Source organism: Pararge aegeria, chromosome Z (genome assembly GCF_905163445.1).
Source record: "Pararge aegeria chromosome Z, ilParAegt1.1, whole genome shotgun sequence".
Lineage (NCBI taxonomy): Eukaryota > Metazoa > Arthropoda > Insecta > Lepidoptera > Nymphalidae > Pararge > Pararge aegeria.
In genome coordinates, this window is record NC_053208.1 from 3,477,703 (window position 1) to 3,502,484 (window position 24,782).

General features: G+C 36.6%; 1 protein-coding gene across 1 annotated transcript; it reads left to right on the forward strand.

The window, feature by feature from the left end:
* On the forward strand, positions 1-24,782 carry LOC120636394 (dnaJ homolog subfamily C member 11). Its single transcript, XM_039907856.1, has 13 exons — positions 1-146; positions 2,833-3,007; positions 3,396-3,477; positions 4,739-4,858; positions 6,353-6,480; positions 7,434-7,625; positions 9,577-9,790; positions 15,821-15,937; positions 17,407-17,598; positions 18,900-19,033; positions 20,192-20,340; positions 21,961-22,090; positions 24,133-24,782. Exons 1-13 carry the CDS (start codon positions 78-80, stop codon positions 24,156-24,158), a joined length of 1,728 nt encoding a protein of 575 aa, XP_039763790.1. The 5' UTR covers positions 1-77; the 3' UTR covers positions 24,159-24,782.

The window sequence follows — 24,782 nt, forward strand, 5'->3', positions numbered from 1 at the left end:
GTGCTGCGGCGGTTAATTAGAGAAATAGTGATTTGAGTTGTCGGAATTGTAGGCATTTTCATATAAACTTAGTGAAAATGGATGAAGAAGGAGAAAGTATTTTACTACAAGATAATTACTACCAGTTACTCAATGTCTCTAAAACGGTAAACATTTAATAATCATTTTTCATTTGAACATTTATCATAATATCGCAGCAATATTATATAACATTACAAGTATACACAATAAAAAATTTAAAATGTTATTAAAATAGTGGTACATAAATTCACCTATGTATATCTTAAATTTTTTTTGATGTCCTAATTCTTGCGTGTGTTACACAATTTATAAGTTTTTTGAGGTTATATCCGCTTGCCGAGTCCTTTTGGAAACTTGTAGAATGTATAAATTTGGATTCTCATTACTGGCTTGTTACATCTTCATAAACAATCATACAAAATGTAGTACCTACTATTGGAGTCATACATTTTATATGACCCCAATCAAAGTATTAACATTGTATGTATCATGATGATGCATACATAGTTAGAAATGTTATAAAATATGAGAGTTCGCAACTCCTAATTTTTGATACACGCCAAAAGTGTAAACGGTGATAAAATGTATGTTATAACATCATAATATACAATTAAGGTGCCAATTTAATGGTGTACTTATGTACTGTTGATTATTTTTCAAATTCATATACCTTAATATTAGTTTTATGGAAATTTAGCATTGCAAATGGTAGCACAAATCATGGTTACTACTCCATTGATGAATTCCTTAATGACAAGGCTGCTTGGAAGCAGGCCACTCGGCTCTCATCTCTCACAAAACAGAAAAATTCTAAAGATTGTTAAACTTTAAAATGATGTTGGAAAACAGCAATCTGCTGAGTTTCTTGCTGGCTCTTCTCAGTGGAATCTGCTTTCCGAACCGGTGGTATAGTCACTACAAACAGACTGACTTGACATTTCAAAAGTGCTTATTAATTAGGCCTACTTGAAATAAATGAAATTTGAATTTGAATGTTTCTTTTGGCATTTTTGTTCTGGTCTCAATATGCAAATCTCTCATTTATTTCTAAATGTGCTGTTCATATTTCATCCTGTTCTATACTGGTAATAATAATTTAACCATATACCTGGTCTAAATTTTTAATAAAATTTTTACCCATCAGATTCTGTTGACTCATGTATGGATTAATCTGTGACAACTTCTTCTTAGTGGACCTTAGATATCAGATATAACGTCTCGTGTTGAATCATCACTTATAATATAAATATACTAGCGGACCCCCTTTAGCAACTTTGTATGAGACAATCGAGGAGCTAGAATATTTCTGATGCTAACCTCATAATCATCGCAGCTAGCTATGTACCTACTATTATTTTACGTGGTCTACTGAGTTAGTAACTTTTCATTATTTTATTTGATACATACAAACATACATAAATCCATCCTCACAAACTTTCGCATTTATAATATAAGTAGGATTGTAAGCATGCATTCGATCATTGTCCTATATGCCTTGTGACAGTTATTTGTGAAGATTATCTCCGACAATATGTATCAGATCCTTATAAAACTAAGACCATACATGCTTGATAGTATACACTTTCAAATAAAAAAAGAGTAATTAAAATCAGTTCAAATTTTAAGGAGCTATGAAGTAAAATTGATATTAAATTTCATTCCATTTTGTGGAGGAAACTTATCGTTTATTGGGATAAAAAGTATTGTATATGTTAACCCAGAATATCAACTTCCACTATACCAAATTCTATTTAAATCTGCTCAGTATTTTTCACATGATGCCCAGATAGAAAGACACAACCAAAAATTAAATAAAAATCTGTTTCGGAATCAGTATCGATTATAAAGCATGCCCTGGTTAAAATTTTCAAAATATTATCGAAAGATAATTTCATAATGATTAAACCTTTATTAGAATCTACTCTGGAATACAGCACATCCAAAATATAAATCAATATTTGTAATAATATATTGAATAGTGTTGCCCTAAAATTTGATGGATTTTATCTTATATATTTAAACAAGCAATTCTTGTATATATATATATATATTATATATATATATAATTGGAATCTCTGAATCAGCTCCAACGATTTTCATGAAAATTAGTATACAGGCGATTTTGGGGGCGATAATTCGATCTAGCTAGGATTCATTTTTAGAAAATGTCATTTTATTTGTGTTTTCCGGTAAAAACCGATTTGGTGCAACAAAGTTGCACGGGTTAGCTAGTTTCGTTTTTAAAAGAACTCCTGCAGGTATTATTTGCCTATGCATATAAATCTGTCATGATCTTGACTTTTATTGACCTAGTGATTCACTCAAAAATCCCCCTACTGTAATTAACTCATAATGACCTCCAAGGTAGTTTATGTGATAGTATGTGATAATAGAAGAACATGTGCACCAGCACAAAATATCAACACTCATTTTTATATTATGTGTGATTCCCAATTTCCATGCAATTTATAATTACACTAGTTGCCTGCATTGCCCAACAAGACTTGTTAAATATTACAGATCACCATCAGGAATAGCAAATATAAATGAACCTCAACCAAGCGGGAATCACTTAAGTAGCTTTCATATAACATTTAACACACACTTTATGGATATCATTACAATCTTTCCTCAGTCTAGGGAAGGAAAGGGTATAAGAATTTTTTTATGTAGGTATATAGGAATAATTGTGACATCTTTGAAAAAAATGTTTATGTTTTGGTGTAAAATAAACATGATCATGAATTTTACTTCTGAGAAAACTGTAACCAGTTTAAGCGTCATGTGTTACGTATACATTATGTCTTCCAGGCAACTCAAGAAGAGATCAGCAGTGCCTACCGTCGCTTTTCGCGCATATTTCACCCAGACAAGCACAGTTCTGATCCCAACAAGCAAAAATGGGCAGAGCAAATATTCAACAAAGTAAAAGAAGCATACGAAGTGCTTTCGGATTCGCACAAAAGGGCTATTTATGATACCCTTGGTATGTTTATTTCATAACTAACTGTTGGTACATTGTAGGTATATATACACTTGAATTTCTTCAATTTGGTATCAATGTATACATAAAGTATGAATTTTAATTTGGACAATTAAATATTACTTGCTTTAACAACCAGGAAATACATTGTGAGGAAACATGCATTGAATACGAAAGCCTGAGAGTTGTGCAAAACATACTCAAAGGTATGTGAAGTCTACCAATCTATTCAAGGCCTGGCCTGGGCTGATGTGAATTATTTAAGTTTTTCAACATTTCCAAAAGATCCCAAGGTCTTACTACCAGTTTGTTGAATTTTGTGGTGAACTACTTGTAAAGAAAGATATGTGTAAGATATTTCTATTTACATGATATTAACATTGTTTTATAGGAAAAAGGGGTCTAGAAGTAGATGGATGGGAGATCATCTTCCGGACCCGTACGCCTCGGGAGATTAGGGAAGAATACGATAGGTAAGAAATAAAATTAAAATGATACTATTGTAGTTAACCTCCCATGGGATGTTATAAGTTTGACGTGTCTGTGTGTGTGTATGTCTGTGGCATCATATCTCCCGAATGGATGAACCAATTTTATTTGGTTTGAAAGGTGAATTAGTCTGGAACGTCTTTACTATGTTTAATGAAAATCGGTCCAAGATAGCCGCTATTTTAGGTATATTTAGATAGGCGTATTATAGGTATTAAATAAAAGAGCTTGACTAGTAGAATAATTACACTATATTGGAAGTCGATGGTTTTGAAATTTTTAATTTATATAGTAGAAAGCTTGTCTGTAACTATGACATGATGAAAATGGGGTGATGACGATATCATTTGGCGTTACACATTCCATGCGCCTGTCGATTGACCAACAGTATTAAAAGTTAACATAAAGACTTGTCCAGATTTTAGCAGTAGGATAAGGAATGAAGCAAAATAAAAAAATAATTCCAGTCGACGCTATTGCCTTTTTCAAGATTAAATGTCTTGGCAAGTTAAAGTAAACACAAAATAATCATATAATGACTGCATGATCAGCTAACTGTAGTTGAATGATCCCATCAAATGCAGCAATAAAAAGACATCCTCCCATACATTAGTAAACAATCTTTGACTAACCGGTTGGTCGCATAGTGTGGTCCTGCATATGGTGATAGTCCACATGCTGTGGTAATTCCAAAACCAAAACGAAAAATTGATGGCTTAGTAATGCCTGGTATGTTCTGTATCTCTGCAGACACCTTAACTCAGATCCTAAGTTGAGACAAAGCGTTCTCAAAGTCTACAAACACTAAAGTCAGCTGTTTTACTCTACTGCACTCTGTTTAAGGTGCTGCAGCATATCTATGTTTCTTTTGGAATCCTGCTTATATGTCAGACAGGACTCAGTCAAAAAGATTGGTAGTGACTCCAGAACTTTTCTTAGATTTGGCTCTCAATTGAGATGGGTCTCACCGAGGGAAAAAAGAACAACCATGCCCAAATTTTCTATGGTGTTTTGCTTTCATGAATGAATGAATGGAACAATGGCTCAGGGATGGAGTATCGGTTATTCATCCGCAGTTCTCCCTTGAATCCCTGATCATAACGACTCCGCAACGAAAAGCATGCTCCATACTTTCATAAATTTAAAGATAATTTACACCTAAAAAGGAAAACAGATAAAGTCATAGAATGAATTGTACAATTAAGTGGAACCGGTGACAGCAGCTTTTTTAAATTCTCGTTTTAGATTAAAGCGAGAGCGGGAAGAGAGGAGATTGCAGCAGAGCGCAAACCCTAGAGGCACTATAACACTGTCTATCAATGCGACGGATATGTTTATGAAGTATTACGATGAGTATGATATTTTGTAAGTTTTTATTAGATTTTTTTAATTTATTTTTTAACATCAACGCTTTCTGTCTGTGTTCTGTTTCAATCTAATCAACTATTATGAATTCGAATACGTTTTTAATTATGAGGAGTTTTTAATCATGACATTAACTATGTTTAATGGTCAATTCTATGCCTCTTCATGGTATTAGAATTTTAGTTAAACAATTATATTACTTCAACTTATTCGATTGATTAGAAGTTCTGTACACTAGTTAACTTCAAAATGACTTTTTTTTTTATAGTTTAATTGGCGGGCCATGCATACGGCCCTCGTGAAGGTATGTGTAAAACCATCGCAACACTTCGCAGGGCATGTAAGGATCACATCCTGGAAAGTGCCGCCCCTGTGTCCATCAATCTGAGGCGTAGGTGCTCATGTGCCTGTAATCACATCAGCAACCACGCCCTTCAAAGCATTGTAACAATGCTGCTTAGCGGCAAACTATAAAATTGGTGACAGTACTTCCCCGGACGAGCTCTGTCACAAAAAGCTCTACTACTGCTGAAACCTACAGCGAATGCTATGGCAGGATAAAATTCAAAATAAAAATAAAACATTTATTTCAAGTAGGCCCAATAAAAGAACTTTTGAAACGTCAAGTCTGTCTTTGTGTAGTGACTCTACCACCGGTTCGGAAGGCAGATTCTACCGAGAAGAAGCCGGCAAGAAACTCAGCAGTTGCTCTTTTCCAATATCAACAATTTACATTTTACATCTTAAAATTCATTTTTCTAACTTGTGTGAGATGAAAGCGGAGCCGGATGCTTCCAAGCAACCTTGTCATTAATATGATAATATGTAGGCTTCCCTACACCATAACAATTTACAATAGATGAGGCATTTCATTGCCGTGGTCTTGTTGAGGCGTTTATTATGGTCCGATGTTAAAACTTAAGCTGGTTACATAACACAGTTCACGTTGAGGGTTCATTTTAATTTTAATTTTTGTTCTTACATTGACATTTTTAGATTAATGACTGCATGCTTTTTCAAGTTCAATACGATTTTAATTTCATATGAGTACTATGTTTACTTTTTTCAGCCTATTAGTATTTTTGGCGTTTTAATTTTTTTTTTTTTTTTTTACGCCATTCTTGCTTGCTAGATCTATGTAGCGATAAGGCCGTCAAATTATCCCCTCACGTAACTTTGCTTAAAGTTTTTTAAATGTATTTCTCGCTTTGGTGTGTTATTAAATCTCATTCATTCACGTTCCTCCAAGTTTTCGGAGTTACGTGCGTTTTAATCAATTCAATATCAGTTGCTTTAAGGGCGAAGGAAAAAATTGTGACGAATCCTGCATGCTTGAGAGTTCTACATATTGTTCTCAAATGCGTATGGAGTCCACCAAACGGTCTGGACTAGAGTGATGGACTATGAGCTAAAGCCCTTCTCATTGTAGGAGGAAACCCGCGCACAGTATTGGGTCGGTAAAGGAACGATATGTTAATGATAATATGTTTACAGGGAAGATTCAGCTATAATACCAACCGTCGAAGTGTCCGGTATGACGATCCAACAGTCTATCGACGCCCCGGTCACGCTTAGGAATACTGTCACGTTATCAGGAAACATTTCCACACAAAATGGAACAGGTATGTATTGCTGTTAATTTTAAATTTAAACTTATCGCGAACGTAAGTAAGTCCTGTTGATCTAGTGGTTAGCACGCTAAGCTACGGATCATTAGGTTCTGGGTTCGAATCCCGGGTAGGGTCAATATTGTTTGTTATGCATTGAAATTGCTTAGTGTCGAAATTTTCAGTCGTTGTTAGGATTTTGCCACTTTCACTCTTGTGCCAAGAAAATCAATTTCATGTTGCCTCCAAGATGCAAACTTTCTGTATCCAAAATGGTACCAGCATCGGTTTATATATGTAACCGTGCATAGAAGACAAAACTATTTTTTTCTTATTTTTTAAAGGAAGCTCTCTCTGTTACCGGGATAAAAAGTATCCTATTTGCCAAAATTTATCAGGATTTTTTTATTCCTCCTCCTCCTTCTTCCTTCCTCCTTCCTCTCCAAATTGCCTGTTGACTACCAGCAGGTTGTTAGGAGTATATATTCAACTCATATATCTATTATTTTTTTATGCGCCATCATGAACCATAAATCGCTTGGTGGCTGGATTTTCGCGTTAGGATGGTAACTAGCCACGGCCGAAGCCTCCCGTCGGGAGGGATCCCGACCAGACAAAAGATGAACCCGGGACCTCCCACTAAAAAAAAATTATTGTCTTATTTCATCCAATTTACAGAAAACTGTAATCAACATCTTATTTATCGCAACACCTTTCCCACATCGATGTTTATTCAAAATTATACCCTTGTACAAAAGACTGTAACAACTTTTCTCTTTGGTGTACTGTAAAAGTGTATTGATTCTTTCACTAAAACCGTCATCATGGCTCACTCCTTCCATTGATGAAAGCAGTATGAATATCCATACAGTATACTGTTAGATTATTGCGTTCAGACAGACAGATGCTATGAGGGAATGTAATTTATGTAGTGATTGGTTACTCGGCCATCATTTCAATGTTTTCAGGCACAGGAGCGGTGACAATGTCCAACAGACATCTGAGTTCGGAACGAGGTTGGACTGAGGTGGAATGCGGTATAGGAAATGGACCAGTGTTTGGGTTCAAGTTATTTAGGACATTGTCGAGGCTCATGTTCGTCAACTGCGGCACAGGCTTGCAGTTCACTTCTAGGGGGATCGTTCCTAGTTTTGTGTCGAGTAAGTTATATATTTTTTTGTTCTACTTCTAATATCCATATAATATGAATCCTGCAAAGTACTCACACCTCGTTATAAAGACAAACACGCACGCACTCACGCACGCACGCACGCACGCACGCACGCACTCACGCACGCACACACGCTCGCACGCACACACGCACGCCTACCAATAGACGCTTGCTACTGACTGCTCTACCATATTCATTTTAATGATATGCTGTAAAGAACAATTTTTATTCGGATATGAAGTGCACAACGTATCTATCGTATTTATTTAGATAACGAATAATGCTGTATTGTTTAAAATAGCTTAGTAAATAACCCATATCTTTATTATAAAATGTTAATGGTTAAAATGTGTTTCTGTGGGTTATCCTTTGGAGAGAGAGTTTGCATAAATGATGCAAAGTCTCAGGGTTCAAATACCTCAATGGGTGTCCCACAAGGCTCGATTTTGGGTCCTTTTCTATTTTTAGTGTATATAAATGATCTACCGTACCATGTCAGTGGAACATGCGACATTGTATTGTTTGCAGATGATACATCTCTAATTTTTAAGACTGATAGGAGTAAAGATAACTCTGACGAAGTAAACCGTATTATGTCGCATGTGTCGCACTGGTTTACAGTTAACAACTTACTATTAAATGCAAAAAAAACAAAGTGTGTCGAATTTATCTTACCAAATGTAAAGAAAATTGATAAAAATATAATGATAAATGGTGAATCACTAAAAATAGAGACTTCCACAGTTTTTCTGGGCGTGACCTTGGATAATAAGCTGCAGTGGGGTGCCCATATAGATTCACTAGCGGGTAAACTAAGCTCGGCTGCCTACGCAGTCAGAAAAATTAGACAGATTACTGACGTTGAAATAGCTAGGCTAGTTTATTTTGCGTACTTTCATAGTGTTATGTCCTATGGAATCTTGTTATGGGGTAAAGCAGCTGATATCGAAACTATATTTATATTGCAGAAAAGAGCTGTACGGTCAATATATAAACTTAAATCACGCGAATCCCTCCGTGAGAAGTTTAAAGAAATAGGCATACTTACTGTAGCTTCACAATATATTTATAACAATATAGTATTTGTAAGACAACATATAAGTCTTTATAAACAAAAAGTGGACATAAACAGTCGACTTACAAGAAATGGTCATAAATTAGTGTCATCTGCATATCGTCTGCGTAAGGTACAGGGATCATTTGTGGGATTGAGTATACGCTTTTATAATATGATTCCTAAGGTGATTTTGGACCTGCCAATGCACAAGTTTAAAGAATTTGTTAAAACACATTTATTAGAGCGAGGTTACTATACAATTGATGATTTTTTTTAATGACAAGGTTGCTTGGAAGCATCCGGCTCCGCTTTCAGCTCTCACAAGATAGAAAAATGAATGTTAAAATACAAAATGTAAATTGTTGATGTTTGAAAAGAGCAACTGCTGAGTTTCTTGCCGGCTTCTTCTCGGTAGAATCTGCCTTCCGAACCGGTGGTAGAATCACTACAAACAGACAGACTTGACGTTTCAAAAGTGCTTATATTAGGCCTACTTGAAATAAATGAATTTTGAATTTTTGAATTTTGATAAACAAATTTCATCACTGACTTTTTCATTGGTCTTTTTAAAACAAACCATTCCGAGGTGCATTCATTTGACTTCTATTTAGCCAGCGTTTGCAATGCAAGCACACAAACATATGTTTGTTATCGTCTTCATCATCGTCGTCATCACATTACAAATCGTTGAATTTCTTCTTTATTCTCATCTATAAAATGCATGTGTACTGCATACAAACCTTTCCCTTTCCCTTTCTCTATCTATTGATAAAACTGCATTAAAAACGTTTTGTAGCACGAAGAAAAGGGAAGGAACTTAAATTATCACATTATAACGTCCATCAAAACAATATCTAATATAAGCATGGTTTTATTTCCACAGCGATGGCTTTGCAACTCGACGCTCATTCAGTGGGCTACCTTACATACAGAGCCGGGGGTCAAGCTGGATCGTCTATGACCTCCACATACGTCAGGGACTCAGAAAAGCACCACCTCAACGCAGCGGTACAGATCGGCAACCCGCATTCGTTCATATCGTTCAATATCATGAGAAAGATGCCACAGCACGATATGAAGTTGCGGCTGGCTCTGAAGTAAGTACATCTTTCGATTTTCCGACCAAAAATTTATGTGTATCTGCTTTTTTTTTTTTAATATTCTTATACTAACACTATAATTACAGAATACTTAAACCTAATGCGATTGTGTAGCTTATTGAAAAAAAAAATCTTAACATCCTTATGCTATATATATATATATATATATATCCTATGCTATTTAATTATCTATTCCCCTAGCAAATAACCCACATTGCGATCCTTGTGAATTTGATCAGACTCTTTTCAATTTAATTGAAAAAATCTGATCTTGCATGCTTGCCATGAGATAAACAGTCACTCTTATTTTTATTATAGTGATAGGCGAGATAATATATTACATAAATAGATAACATAATTTTCACGTGGTTTTCATCATGCAAGCCCGCAGGTGTGTTTTAAATAATTTAAAGTAATAATTGATATAGCCGGTTAAGTTATGTAAAACCTTCATGATAGGCACAATTACTGTGCCTAAGAGGTATTGTTGAGAGTCATAAATATAAACCCTCTTAAAAACTGATCGAAACATGTTGATTGCCTTAGAATGTCAGCACTTAGCGAAGATTGCTATGCTCGCTGGCTCAGTTTAACATGAATCGTGCTTTAATTCAGCCAAAAATAACTAATCGCGAACGTTTGCTTTGATTCATGATTTTTAACTTACAAATTGTCAATATTGTGACATCGTCATTAGGAGGAAGTAGCTTAGGCCAAATGCATTTTAATACCTGCGATGCGATTTTGTCTATCACAATAATATTTTATTGCGTACTTATTATAAAAGCGAATGTTCTAGTATGTAAAGGGGCAGTTTTAGCAACGCAAACTGAAGGGGAAGGTTATAGTCAAATAAATCGATTTCATTTCTGATCAACCTTTATTTTAGTAACTATAACATAGTCTAATAAATTAGTAAACTAAGTATAGTTTACTTATTTACTAGAATATGTTATAGAAGTTGGATTTAGTCATGTAATTTTATATTATTTAATGTTCTAAGTATTGATTGATTAAGTAAGCGGCGATTGGCGCAGTGGGCGACCCTGTTTTCTGAGTCAAGGCTGGGGGTTCGATTCCCACAACTGGAAAATGTTTCTGTGATGAACATGAATGGTTTTTCAGTGTCTGGGTGTTTATTTGTATGTTATTGTATGTATTTATGTATATTATTTATAAAAATATCCATCAGTTATCTTAGTACCCATAACACAAGCTGCGCTTACTTTGGGGCTAGATGACGATGTGTGTATTGTCGAAGTATATTTGCGTCTGCGAATACGATCCTTGTATATTTATTTTAACAAATATGAATAGTGGGCAAACAATAATTTTTTTTCTACAAGTTATCCTTTTACTCTATGGTAACGGGCTAAGCTGTTAGGGGTTATGGCAGTTATATTAAAGCAACCTTTTTGCAAATGTTTTGCGGTTCGCACATGTGTCTATCCACAGTATATATAGTGCCTGTGGAAGTTGAATTTTGTGTCCTCAGAACAGGAATCCTAAACACTGAGTTATGAAGATGCCTCAGTGCGTGCGCTCGTCAACAAGGCTGAGAAGAGCAGTTTGTGTGGACCTGCCTTTGCAGTAGGAGTGCTGGGTAACATGGATGGGTCTCTCGATGAGAAACACATCTCCGATATAGCTATTAAGCACTTTTTTCATCGTTTTTAGTAAAACGAGGACAAACTTATGGGTCTTAAGGACTTTAGCAGTGCGATGTCCCTTTTCCCCGCCTTAGGTAAAAACTTGACCTTGACTTTGGTCTATTGCTCAGGTACAAATACCCAGTAGTAGCTTGCCCTGAAGATTTTTACCAGATGTGGGCTTAACAGCTGGGCTCCCTTTTGTAGAAGAAGGGAGTAACGCCATCTCCAATTGATTGGGTTTGTTGGGTTCATTTTGTGACGTCTCTCATTTTGAGACAGACTGCTGACTTCCTCGCAAAATCTCCTGCACGATGTTAGCTTAGTTTTTCTAATTTCCAGCAAGTAGCTCCGCGTTGTTCCCCCTCGAGTACTCGAGCACCGGAATTAGGCTAACTGCAGGATAGGTAACCTCACCGGGAAGGTACGCCAAATATTATGACTCGTCTGCTCCTCCAGCCGTTGAGACTAATATTCTGCCACTAGGTCGTCGAATTAATTTTGGAATTAACAGATAGTTGGTGGTTTTAGTATAATAATGCAACCTCCCACCCTGAACCTTCCAAAAGTAATGAAGCCTCGTGGAGGGATAGGACGGCAATGATGCCTGCTCCGTCTACCTTCTCGTTTATAATATCCAGTGCGATGGAAAAAGCCGCTTATTATGATGTGATGGTGTCCGATGCTTCAGAGACTGAGAAATGAGAGTTGTTTCAGTGTTTGGAAGCTTGATATCCTCCGTTACGGACAGGTGTGTTTAGAGAGGAGACCAGAGCCGCACGAATCGAGCTCTAGCGTCTAGGACAGAATCACCCATCAGCCATCGACTCAGTGCGTGTGTCACCTTGGATAAGGGTATTTTGGACAAAGAGATTTACTCCCCCGGACAGACAGATTTCAGGTAGATTGGAAAGGCAAGATTGAAGGAGAAGTATCGACTGAAGGTTTTTGTTACGTCTTTTTCTTAGGGAATCAGATCAAAAACAGGCAGCAACCACGTAAATGATGACACCTCAGTCTTACCTAGGGGATGTACCTCACTCTTAACTAGGGTGCTGAGATAGAGGTGGGTCCAGCTTAACGGACGAACTTTCTGCAAGTTCACCCAACTCCGCCCAAAAATTAAAAATATCTGTGTACGCTGCGCACAAACACTAAAAACAGCTGGGAGATTCTTGCTCTGATAGGATGTGGTTGGGAGTCCACGCTATCTACCGACACTTGGAAACTTCTAAGAATGCAAAGACTACACTCTTCGTAAGTCTTCTCGATATGGACAATACTTACCGCCAATATTTCGGGTCCGTCAACGGCGAAGCAATCTTCTTATACTCACGCCGTATCATGTGCGGTTAGCCCTGATGGCCTATTAGATAATAGGTAAAGGTTCGGTTTCCCTTTCCGGGAGTTTGAGTTTCAGCCCCGGCACGCACCTCGAAACTTTTCGGAGCTATTTGCGTTATTATTTTATTTATTAAATATTAAAGAAGGAAAACATCATGTACTATGAAAATTAGGCTAAAGGCTAGGCTTTGCTACACTACGCTAGTTGTAATGTTACGTGTCGGAGCGGCCGAAGCAGATCTTCGGTGTGGAGTATAAAAATTGAGGAAATTAAAAATTACACCATACAGATTCTATATAATTATAAATATTCCGAATGTTGTGGTCGACATGATAACTTTTGACGGCCGAGTGGCGCAGTGGGCAGCAACCCTGCTTTCTGAGTCCAAGGCCGTGGGTTCGATTCCCACAACTGGAAAATGTTGGTGTGATGAACGTGAATGTTTTTCAGTGTCTGGGTGTTTATCTGTATATTATAAGTATTTATGTGTATAATATTCATTAAAAAAATATTCATCAGCCATCTCAGTACCCATAACACAAGCTACGCTTACTTTGGGGCTAGATGGCGATGTGTGTGTAAAAAAAAAAAAAAAACTACATAGGAACCAGTTGCAAAAAGGTTTTCACTTTGTCACTGGATGCTAGGTGGCGCTGTTCGTTTTTTTCCTTATTGTGACTGTTGCATGTATTCATGTAATATGGTTCGGTTCTGAGTTATCCTGAATCTACTTGTTGGTAGATGGCGTTGATTTCCATTCCATTTTATATTTATTCTTTTATGGTGGTCAATAAATTGCTTTAGTTACTCTCACACAGTAAATAAATGTGTCAGCCTTCTTTTTCTACAGTACAAATTGCTTTTATCTATACGGTAAATAAATAAATCAGCCTTCATAGGTGCATTCAATTAATATTGATATCGAAATAATTGTTGAAGTATGACAGAGAAAAATAATACTTATGATATTATTGTATGATTCCTTAGAATTTTGAGCAACATGATCGTTTACGTATTAGCCAGCCGGGCACTGCACAGAAGTGTCATCGCAGTGCATTTTAATTGCAAGATTATCGTTGGTAAATAAAATCTTACGTCTTGCATTCCTAACGTAAAGATTCTTTAACCGTACTGGTAGTGTTAAATATACAAACCTATGGTATTTAATGAGATATAAAAGATGGCGATGCAACTTCTTTCAATATATTTAAACAAAGGAATACGGTGTCTCACATCAATATAAATTTTAGGTTAGCCCTTAGGTTATGATAGACAGAGTTGAAATTAGAATGCACGCCTAGATATTGCAGAAATTCACACAGCGAACGTGGTACGTGGAACGTGTACAACGTTTGTTGAATGGAATCGTTGAAATCGTTGATCATGTTCCATCAGCAGAAGGTTGATTTTCTGAATTATAACGCAACTGAACTATACAACGTTTAACTGAAAACCTAAAAAATAAAAAAATAATAATTAACAAGCTGTAAAGGTACTTTATGTACAGTCTCTGAGACTCATGTGTGAAACCGAAAACTAAATAGTTTTTGAGTAAACCACTGCCATAGTTTTTACTGAAAGAAATCATACACAGCCCTAATATCACATGCTAAAGTAAAATCATGTGACTCCTGTCACTTTATTCCGTACGCGTTGCGTAGCGTAGGTACTATGCGCGTATTGGTATTTTATCTTCAATAGGATTGTCGTAAGTAAACACTTAGAATGGTTTGAATTCGTTTGTATGGAAAAAATAAATATGCTCCTTTGGATTTAATATTTTACAGGTTGATTCCTTATAAGAACAGAACAGAAATACTTATGCAGCCTTCAACATTATTTCGTAATTCGGTTACACGTTGAATAGGTATATAAGTGAGGACGTTGCAAAAGGCGTAGTGCGTTTTGACACGGAAATCGGCGAGTTCAGCTTCTGTTACGCCCGTCATTTACCCGGCTTGTTTTGTAGTTGGCGGGGAAACCCCCTCCGACGTCAAAAGTTCGGACCCCCTTCGGATCAATGGGTGGCCAGTGAATAAATTACAAAATTACACCATACAGATTCTCCTGCTTTTCGAGGAGTATAATAACAAATTAAGTTTAATATTCATAATATATCATGGATTTCCGCAAAGTAACGCCTGCTTCTATCCGACAACCGTTTCGTTGGATCCCATTACATTACGTCACGCTAATAATACGAGAGGGTCTGTATATGTTTCACTAACCCCCCCGTCGCTGAAATTGCACAGAGGGAGTTAAGCTGGCTCTTGAACTCGGTAACGCATAAATACATAGCAACTGAAGTCTATACTTGCCGGGTATACGGTCCATACCATCAGGATTATGCTGCGCGTTATCATACAACAATATAAGCCAGTCATTTATGCCTCACAAACAGACAGGGTGCGCCACGCACAGTAAAAGTTGGCTTTGGCTGCTAAGATGAATATATCGGACTAGCATGAATTTATAATTTTTTCTAAATATTAGTGGCAAACGTGTGGAAATACTTATTTCTATGAGTAAAAAAGAATAAAATATTTTAATATAATATCTTAATAATAATATATTTTTTGCTCTAGCTTCATAGCTTAATTTAAATTTACTGGAAATTGGTGATAACAAAAAAATAAATTTACCCGGCTAAGTTTGTTGTGGGCTCTTCTTAGACCAGGGCGCGTTTGGAACCCTCGTAGCTTTAGATTTAAGTTGGCGAACGAAGTTATCACCATCCCGTTACAATTATGTAAACAATTATGTATGAACGCTTCATAAGTGCCTGTGATAGGCCTACATGAATAAAAAAATTTTGAATTGAATTTTGAATATAATAATTTATTATTACCGTTGCTCTGAAGCGCGTTGCAGCGCGACTGCCATTTACACTTTTACTATATGTTGGTATATAAAAGCGAATGTACAGAATATTTATTTCCCTGTTTCGGTCTTTCATGTTTTTTTTCTAACTTTGTTTCCCATCAAATGAAAATTGAAATAATCATTAAATAAATGTACTTTTTGTTATTTCAGGTTTGGCACATTTGGTGCGATCGCCGAATATGGTGTGGAGAAGAAAGTGTCGCAGAATAGTAGCGTTTCAGCGGCGGTTATGCTCGGTGTACCCAGCGGCGTTATGCTCAAACTAAAGTTAGTGACCTTTTATACTTCCTATATTTATATGTAAAACTTTCATCATCTATTTTGGGGTTAAATTTTGGTGGAAAATTTATAAATTCAAATTCAAAATTTCTTTATTCATGTACGCCTATCACAGGCACTCATGAAGCGTTCATACATATATGTTCATACATAATTGTTAAGGGATAGTAAAACTTCGTTCGCCAACTTAAACCTAAAGCTACGAGGGTTCCAAACGCGCCCTGGTCTAAGAAGAGCCTACAACAATATTGGCCGGATATTTTTTTTTTGTTATCATCATCTCACAGTAAATTAATATTAAGCTATGAAGTAAGAGCAATTCACACCCAAGCTTTTTTTAACGTTTAAGTAATCCTTAACATAGTAATAAGATTTTTCTGTAAATAATTCAATTTTTTTGTCGATATAACTTAGCGAATGATGGAAACAAACTTTTTCTTTTCTAAAATATAACCTATCTCTTTGCCAAATTTCATTACGATCCGTTCAGCTGGTGACTTGAGTCTCGAAAAGGTAACCAACACACAGTTAATTAAGCATTTATAATATTGGTTTGAATATGAAGCAGGAGGAGAAATATAGGTTACACAAATAGTGTGCTCCTCACACGTGTCCGCGCTAACTGGCTGCTTTTATCAAAGAGCTACGCAGACTTGGCTGCGCCTTGAAAAGTTTCGCCGACTTCGCGTACATTAACGCCGCAACCTGAGCCATCAAGTAGGGCAAAAACACAAAAAAATTAGCCAAAAAAAACAAAAAATCCCATCTTAAAAGCTTAGCCTCGAGACGCGTACCTCTGTTAGAAATGTTACAGTTGTAGGAACTTTATGAAGAATTTGTATTCTCACATCCACTTAGCGTAAATCTATAATTTTATCACTCCTAGCGTCCAAATTTAACAATTCTATAACGATAGGCTAATGACATATATTGGCTGATTGGCCCAGTGGGCAGCAACCCTGCTTTCTGAGAGGTTTGAGTCCCGTTTGTGTGAAGAACATGAATGTTTTTCTGTGTCTGTGTGTTTATATGTATATAATAAGTATATATGTATATTGTTCATTAAAATATTCAGTCATCTTTGTCATAACACATCACGCAAGTTATAACACAAGCTACGCTTACTTTGGGGCTAGATGGCGATGCATTTTCGTAGTATATTTATTTATTATTGTTCACTTTCTAAGTTGCGAGAGGCCTTGGAAAGTATGATATTCCCAAAAAAACTTCAACTTAAGTAACTGAACTGGTACATAATTTATCAATCTATCAAAACTTTGTTTTTTCAATATAGCCTATGGAACATTGGACGGTTAGAGAAGAGTCCCATAAAAAAATTACCTACCTCTAATCTCGTATACCTCTCGTTTGTTGCAAAATATGAGCTTAATATAAATTGAGTAGTTTAAATGAAATTCGGGAACATATTTAAACGTCATATTCGTTGCAACTTTCAGATGGTCATGCTCCTCACAAACCGTAGTGGTGCCAATACACCTGTGCGAGGAGGTGATACCGGCACCAGTTTTCTACGCCACGGTGGTGCCTATGCTGTCGTGGCTGATACTCAAGAAGCTAGTGCTAGATCCCATAGCGAGGGAACGACGAGAGAGGGAACGGCAGAGGTCCATGGAAGCGAATTTCGAGAGGTAAGCTTTTCTCCCTAATTTTGGCCATAGATTGCGAGGATACTGAACGCGTGTGAACATTAGCTGTAGCTGAGTTTTTAGTAGCATATCATCATCATTCCACCAATGGACGTCGCCTACTGGTCTTTCGTAGGGAGTTCCAAAATTTCGGGCTTGTGTCGTTTGCATCCACCATTCCAGCACCTCGACATTCATCGATTTTCCTAGATATGTGTACCGCCCATTGCCACTTCAGCTACGCGACTCGTTGAGCTATGTCGGTAACCCCCTAAACTCTTCCTTTCGGGTTCCTTTACCGTATTTTTCTATTAAAAGACTTCAGTGAGAACATTTATTGATACTTGTTATGATCGAACCATTTTATTAATAACCAGAGATTATTTCGCAAGCCCGCTATTTTTTTTCGTTGATTTTGTCACTCATTTTGGTAGGCCCTATGAGCCGTATGTGGAAAAACAGTATAATAAGACGCCAACTTTCACGAACGCGTTAAAACTTACTCATTTTTAAAAAAAAGTTCTGGCCAATCGAAATCAATACATATAAAACAGAAAACAGTGAAATCTGACAACAAAATACAAGCAACTTAGGAAATTATTAATAACGAATCTTGAAAAACCTCGCGATATGGACTTCGAGGAAATTGTGAACGTTAATACAAAAAACTCTGCCGCGTAGGTTGCAAGTTCTTTCGAAAACTTTTTCCAGGGTGTTCCCATTTTGTTGACAGATTCTCTTAATCCCTCACCCACGCATTTTGTGGGTGGTTTGATTAAGAGAAGTGCAAAACCCACACCATGTCAGTGACACTTGTAACATTGTACTGTTTGATTTTTAATGCTATGCCCGTACCATGTCGTATGTTTACTGTTAATAACTTACTTTTGAACGCAAAAAATGGACTAAAGTACTGTGCTTGCACTAAAGTACTGTGCTCTGTTACAGTACAATATTACACATAGCTCGGTGTAATAAGGTGCTAAAATGGCGAACCAGCATCAGAAAATGTAGCGAGGTGGACAGACGATAAAAAAGACCCAGAGCTGCAGATTTGGATCTTCCTACAAGAGGCCTATGTCCAACAGTGAACGTCAATTTCGAAATCGTCGAATGTTGAGTTATTGTTCCGATCGTCGTTTCAGTCAATGGTCTTCTCGCGAAAAGCTTCGACCAACATCTTAAGAAGCTTTCGCTTGGTTGTTGGATCAAGGGTCGGATACAGAAGGCAGTACTTGAAACGACGCGTATTGTGAGACGCGGATTGTGTATTGTTGTGTTAAAACTAATATTTTTTATTAAAGGCTACAAGAAATGCAGAGGCAAGCGAGAGCGACGATCGAGCTCATGAGAGAAACGTACTCTAGAATCAGGAGCGACGAGGAAAAGAATAAAGGACTGGTCATCATTAGAGCGCTCTACGGAAAGTTGCCTGAAGGTAAAGTGCACTCATATAAACATACACAAAGTGGTTTTAGCCCAGTGGGTATAGCTCAACTTTACTTTCGGGGGGCCGAGTTCGAATCCCAGCACGCACCTCCAACTTTCCTAAGTAATGTGCGTTCTATGTCATTCAAATATCACTCGCTTCACGGTGAAGGAAAACATCGTGAAGAAACCTACACGCCTGTGAGTTCTACATAATGTTCTCAAAGGTGTGTGGAGTCCACCAATCCGCACTGGGCCAGCGTGGTGAACTACGGCCTTAACCCCTTCTCACTGTGGGAGGAGACCTGTGCCCTTTAGTGGGTCGGTAATGGGTTGATATGATGATTATGATGACATACATACAGTTATAAAACCTTAATAGGTTCGTCGTTAAAACTCACGGAGGCACTATATCAACCCGTAGCGGGTTCAACTACTCGGTCGAAAACGTACAAAATTCAAAATAAAAAAGTGAGAAAGTATTTAAAAAAAAACATTCGATCATGCCTGTGATCGCACGTTAAAACATGTTTTTTTTTTAAATTATTGTGAAGTGAGGGTGAGAACTGCTTTAGTTAGCATACAAGCTTTTTACTGAATTTTATGTAACCTAGTATATTGCACCAATAGATGATAGTAGTAGGGAAGCGGACACTGCTGTCTGTTTTCCATTATATTCCCTTAGTCGCCTCGTACGACACCCACAGGTGACAACTGTATCGCATCTGCCATTACCACACGATCTTCATTCATCAATTAATGTTTTAAACTTCTTTTTTTTTGATCCGTCAGGAGCCCCATATCATGAAATAGAATCAATAGAATTTGACGGCCGACTGGCGCAGTGGGCAGCGACCCTGCTTTCTGAGTCCGTGGCCGTGGGTTCGATTCCCACAACTGGAACATGTTTGTGTGATGAGCACGAATGTTTTTCAGTGTCTGGGTGTTTATTTGTATTATAACAACATACATACAGTATTTAAGTATTTTCTTAATTTGTTTCTTTTCTTTTTATTGTATTCATAAAAATATTCATCAGTCATCTTAGTACCCATAACACAAGCTACGCTTAATTTGGGGCTGGATGGCGATGTGTGTATTGTCGTAGTATATTTATTTATTTATAAAAAAATAAAATGTTTTAAACCTTTTTTTCTTGATCCATCAGGAGCCACAGAACATGAAATAGAATCGGAGCAGACTGGCGACACCGGATCACCGGACAGCCCGCTTCGTTATTTGGAAGTCATAGATGTCACTATACCGGTACAGTGTCTTATCAAGGATTCCAGGTTGGAGCTATTAGAAGCCAGCAAGGTATGTGTTTAACATTATCTTTAGCTTTATCTATTCGTATAGTCGATTACGAGATATTCGCGAGAAGTGGCCTGAGAAAAGAGTTTGTTACGAACACCCACTTAGCTTGATGTTTCTTTGAAGTAAAATCACGGCTAACTAAGGTGGTAATATTGAAGAAAGGAAAAAAATAGATACAAAAAGTTTCCGATTTAAAGAGTTTCTAAAAAAACTAAGGTGGTTACAAATCTCCACTCCTCTCCACACACTCCACAACATGAGCATTGCTTCGAAACCGGAGCATCCTCAGGAGATGTTGACTTTTTTTATTAATTGTAAAGTCAACATCTCCTGTGGATGCTCCAGTTTCGAAATGTGCGTAGAGGGTACATTGCCGAAGATCTGTTTGGTGTGGAGTGTAAGGATTGAAGAAATTATAAATTACACCATACAGATTCTCCTGCTTTTCGCGGAATATAGCAAATTAAGCTTAATTTACATGATATATCATGGATTTCCGCAAAATAACGCCTGCTTCTATCCACTCGTGAGCGCAGATTTTTTAAACCCTTAAAAACCGGATGGTCAAGACCGGGATTTTTCCGTCACATACCGGAAAGCGGACGTTCTTCCACTTTGGCTAGCCCGTACTTACCCTTAAGAAGGCGACCCAGAATTCGTTCAGTTGCATCATATTTCGGTGATGTCGATACGACAAAACGAATAAATAATTTTATTCGTTTTTCGATTAATGAATAAAAATAAAACAAGGAATAATTTATTAAAATCAAATATGTGTTTGCTTTCAATTAGCAGGTATTTACAGCTTTATGATTATTATGTCCTAATATTAGTTTTTATCACTACTCTTTCTTTAAAAATATTGTCAGACAATCTGCTTGAATTTGGCAGATTTATCATTGTGGCGTAAAAAAAACGCGTTCTACCGATGCAGATGAAGTTAATGGTGTGTTATATTTACAGAATATTGTTTTTATTTCGGGATAACGATGTAGAACTTTAAAAGTTCAAAAAAAAACTTTAAAAAAAGTGTTGTTCAAAACTTCTTCAGCAAAATATTGAGACACTGCATCGGCTCTGGTTCGGTCAGCTTCGCTTCCTGATTTGAAGTCAAAAAACGAGTTTTCTGGCTCAGTAGCAACTCTATTTTCAGAATCTTTCGTATTTTTGACACGAGATTGTTTTGATTCTTCTTCGTTCATTATCAAAATAATCCTTTTATGAGCGCAACTGATAAGAAAGTGCTCCCTCTATTGTAATTATCCCTTTTATGTGCTGCAATTATTCATTAAAACCCAGTCAAATTACGTTTTCCGCCAATTCGTCGCTTTATCGCTTTATCTTTCATCTAATATAGTAGAACAAAAAAGCTAGCCGTCTCAGCAACGCACGTGCCATCCGTACATATAGTTGAAATAACTGACTATAGGATTTTAAAAAATTATTTAAAATAAAGAATAAAATCATGAATAATTTATTCGTAAATGAATTAATTATTCGCGAATAATTATATTGCGAGTAATTTTTTATTCGAATAGTTATCTAGATAACAATTTATTCGAATAATGCCCAACTCTGGGTTCAGTAATGGATTGCCGTGTTTCTCTTGTAATTTTTCAGTCCGAACTGCCCGGTTTCTACGATCCGTGCGTGGGCGATGACAAGCACCTCACCATCAAGTACTTCTTCCATAGCAACCTCCACTGCTGCACGGTTTCCGACACCCAAGCTGTAGTACTGCCGCGCAATAGTAAGTACTATGTCATTAGGGATCTAGCTAAACCGGATGGCAGACTGTCCTTGCCATATGACAGATATGACAGAAATGACAGATATGACAGATATGACAGATATGACAGATATGACAGATATGATAGATATGACAGATATGACAGACCTAGCTAGGTCTGTCATATCTGTCATATCAAAAACAAAACAGCTAGCAAAATTCTGGAAAAATATTGTGGTTAACTGAAAATTTATTAGGCGACACAAGTTTAATCAAATGATTATCAAAATGTCTTTATATCGACATAAGCGACAACTTCCGGCTCCAACAAGCTAAACCGCAAGAAGAATAGAAGAAGAATTACGAACTCCCCCCCCCCCCCACTTATTACGTCTGTAGCTTTAGCAGACTAAATACAGGTTGTTTCTAATTTATTTCCATCCTCTTCTACAACTAATGTTCTCTTACAATTTCTATACGAAAGCATTAATTAAAAAAAATAAAATTAAAAAAATTCTTTATTCATGTAGGCCAATCACAGGCACTTATGAAGCATTAATACATATATGTTTACATTATGGTGAGGTGATCGTAAATGGTGACAACGATGTTCGCCAACTTAAACCTAAAGCTACGAGGGATCCAAACGCGCCCTTGTCTAAGAAGAGCCCACAACATACGTAGCCGGGTATTTTTTTTGTTATCACCATCTCACAGCAAATTAGCTATGAGGAAAGATTTTTTGTTTGTTTTCTTTTACCAAATAGGCTCGAAACTACTGGACAAATTTTAACCATTTCCTCCTCAAAAAAAAAGCTAAGCTATCACGAAGTAATATAGACTACAATTTATTTTCAAAAATATTGGAGATATTTTAGAAAATTGCAATAATGTAACCCAATATAGCAAATTAATTCTATATTCTATATAAATACATAACAATTGTGTACTGTAGATTAAACAACAATACAATTAAAGTACTTATTTTTACCTATAAAAAAGGTGGTAAGGATATATAAAGTCGCAATCGCAGGTATTGTGTTCTAAAATTGTATTAGATCGCCGGTAGAAACAAAATGAGTCAAATTAGTATCGCAGTATTTATTCCTTTAAAAATAAATAGTTTTATTATCAAGGGTATTTATATAGCAGTAAAATACTTTTTAATTTATTCTAGTCGGGCATTTAATGTAGAAGTTAATAGGGCCTTTTTAGGCCTTTTTAGTACTGCACCTAAAAAAAGCTTGAGTGTATAAGTTATTTTTAATAACTACACCAGGCAAGAATAAACAACTTAAGAATATGCTTTAAAGCAAATGCGGATGAAGTCGCAGGAAATAGCTGGTAGATAATAAACTCTTCTTGACGTCGATCAGTTTTAACTATATTTATATTTGCCATAGCAAAAACACTCTTACTTACTTAGGGTCATACTAGGTGCGCCCCGCGGTGTTCAAAGTCAAAGTCAAAAATATCTTTATTCAAGTAGGCCCCATAGGTGGCACTTTTGATGCGTACATTAGAATTACACTGTAGGGAGATGTTGGCGATAACCATATTCGTAAACTTAAAACTAAAGCTACGAGGCTTCCAAACTCGTACTGGTCTAAGAAGAAGCCCACAACAAACTTAGCCGGGTGTTTTTTTTTGTTATCACCATCTCACATTGTGATTTAAAATTATTAGAAGGGCATCCTGGGTAGAGAAATAATTCACACCCAAGCTTTTTTACCGATTACTTATAGTATATAGTCTTTTCTATAAGCTTAAACAATACGTAATTGCAATAAAAAGATTATATTGTGTACATACTAATTCATCTTTTTTTAAAATGTTTATAGACGAGCGCTTGACTGCAATCACACCTGATGGTAAGTGATATTGCAGCCCAAGGTGGAGCGCGCTTGCCTAGAATATGCCTATTCACTCTAACTACACTAGTCACAACGGGTAACACCGTAGGGCTAGTCTGGTAACAACCTTGAAGGTCATTGAACTGTGGCACCAAAAACTTATCTCCTACAAGAGAAGCGTTTGCTCTAACTGCTTATGTTTCCTTTCAGATCATCGAATAAAGAATAGATCCTGAAAGATAAAGAGCAGGCGTAAGTAAGCTGACGCGGCGCCGTATTAAGTTACAACGCAACAAATGAAGATATATACAGCTACAGGCAAATATTTGAGTACAGGAACGCTTATTAAAATTTAAGCGCGTCTTAAATTTTAATCGACGTCTTATTTATACTATAGCGATGCGGTTTACATGTTTTTAGGAAACAACTCAATTTTACAGTTGCTTACCTTTTGTGCAGCTTATGAAAATTACGTCATTGGTGTGATTCTTAGCTATTAACATTCCAAAGTTTGGGATAAAATACGAATCGTTTTTTTTTTTGTTTTAATTTGTACGCACAAGGTTTATTTTTTTTATTTCTATGTAGACTAACCAAACTTTGTAGTACCAGGCAGAGGCGTGCATAGAAATGTCCATCAAGGTATTCTTTAAGGGGAGGGAGATGATACCAAATTGAGAAATCTTTTTCCTATACAAGTGATATTTTAAAGATTTTAAACTAAGATTTTCGTGTTTAATCAATATTTCTTAAATACAGTTCAACGGGTACATACCACGATAGTATTTTTGGATTCGTCCCGACCCCCGAGAGTCCCGTCGTGACCACGATATATGCAACTGGGTCGAAATATCGACAAA

Excerpts from the sequence above, each read along its gene's own strand:
- LOC120636394 (XM_039907856.1), top strand. The coding sequence starts at position 78 with ATGGATGAAGAAGGAGAAAGTATTTTACTACAAGATAATTACTACCAG. Across the intron at positions 7,626-9,576 it reads CGTTCCTAGTTTTGTGTCGA|CGATGGCTTTGCAACTCGAC; the intron begins GTAAGTTATATA and ends TTATTTCCACAG. Across the intron at positions 19,034-20,191 it reads CTACGGAAAGTTGCCTGAAG|GAGCCACAGAACATGAAATA; the intron begins GTAAAGTGCACT and ends TTGATCCATCAG.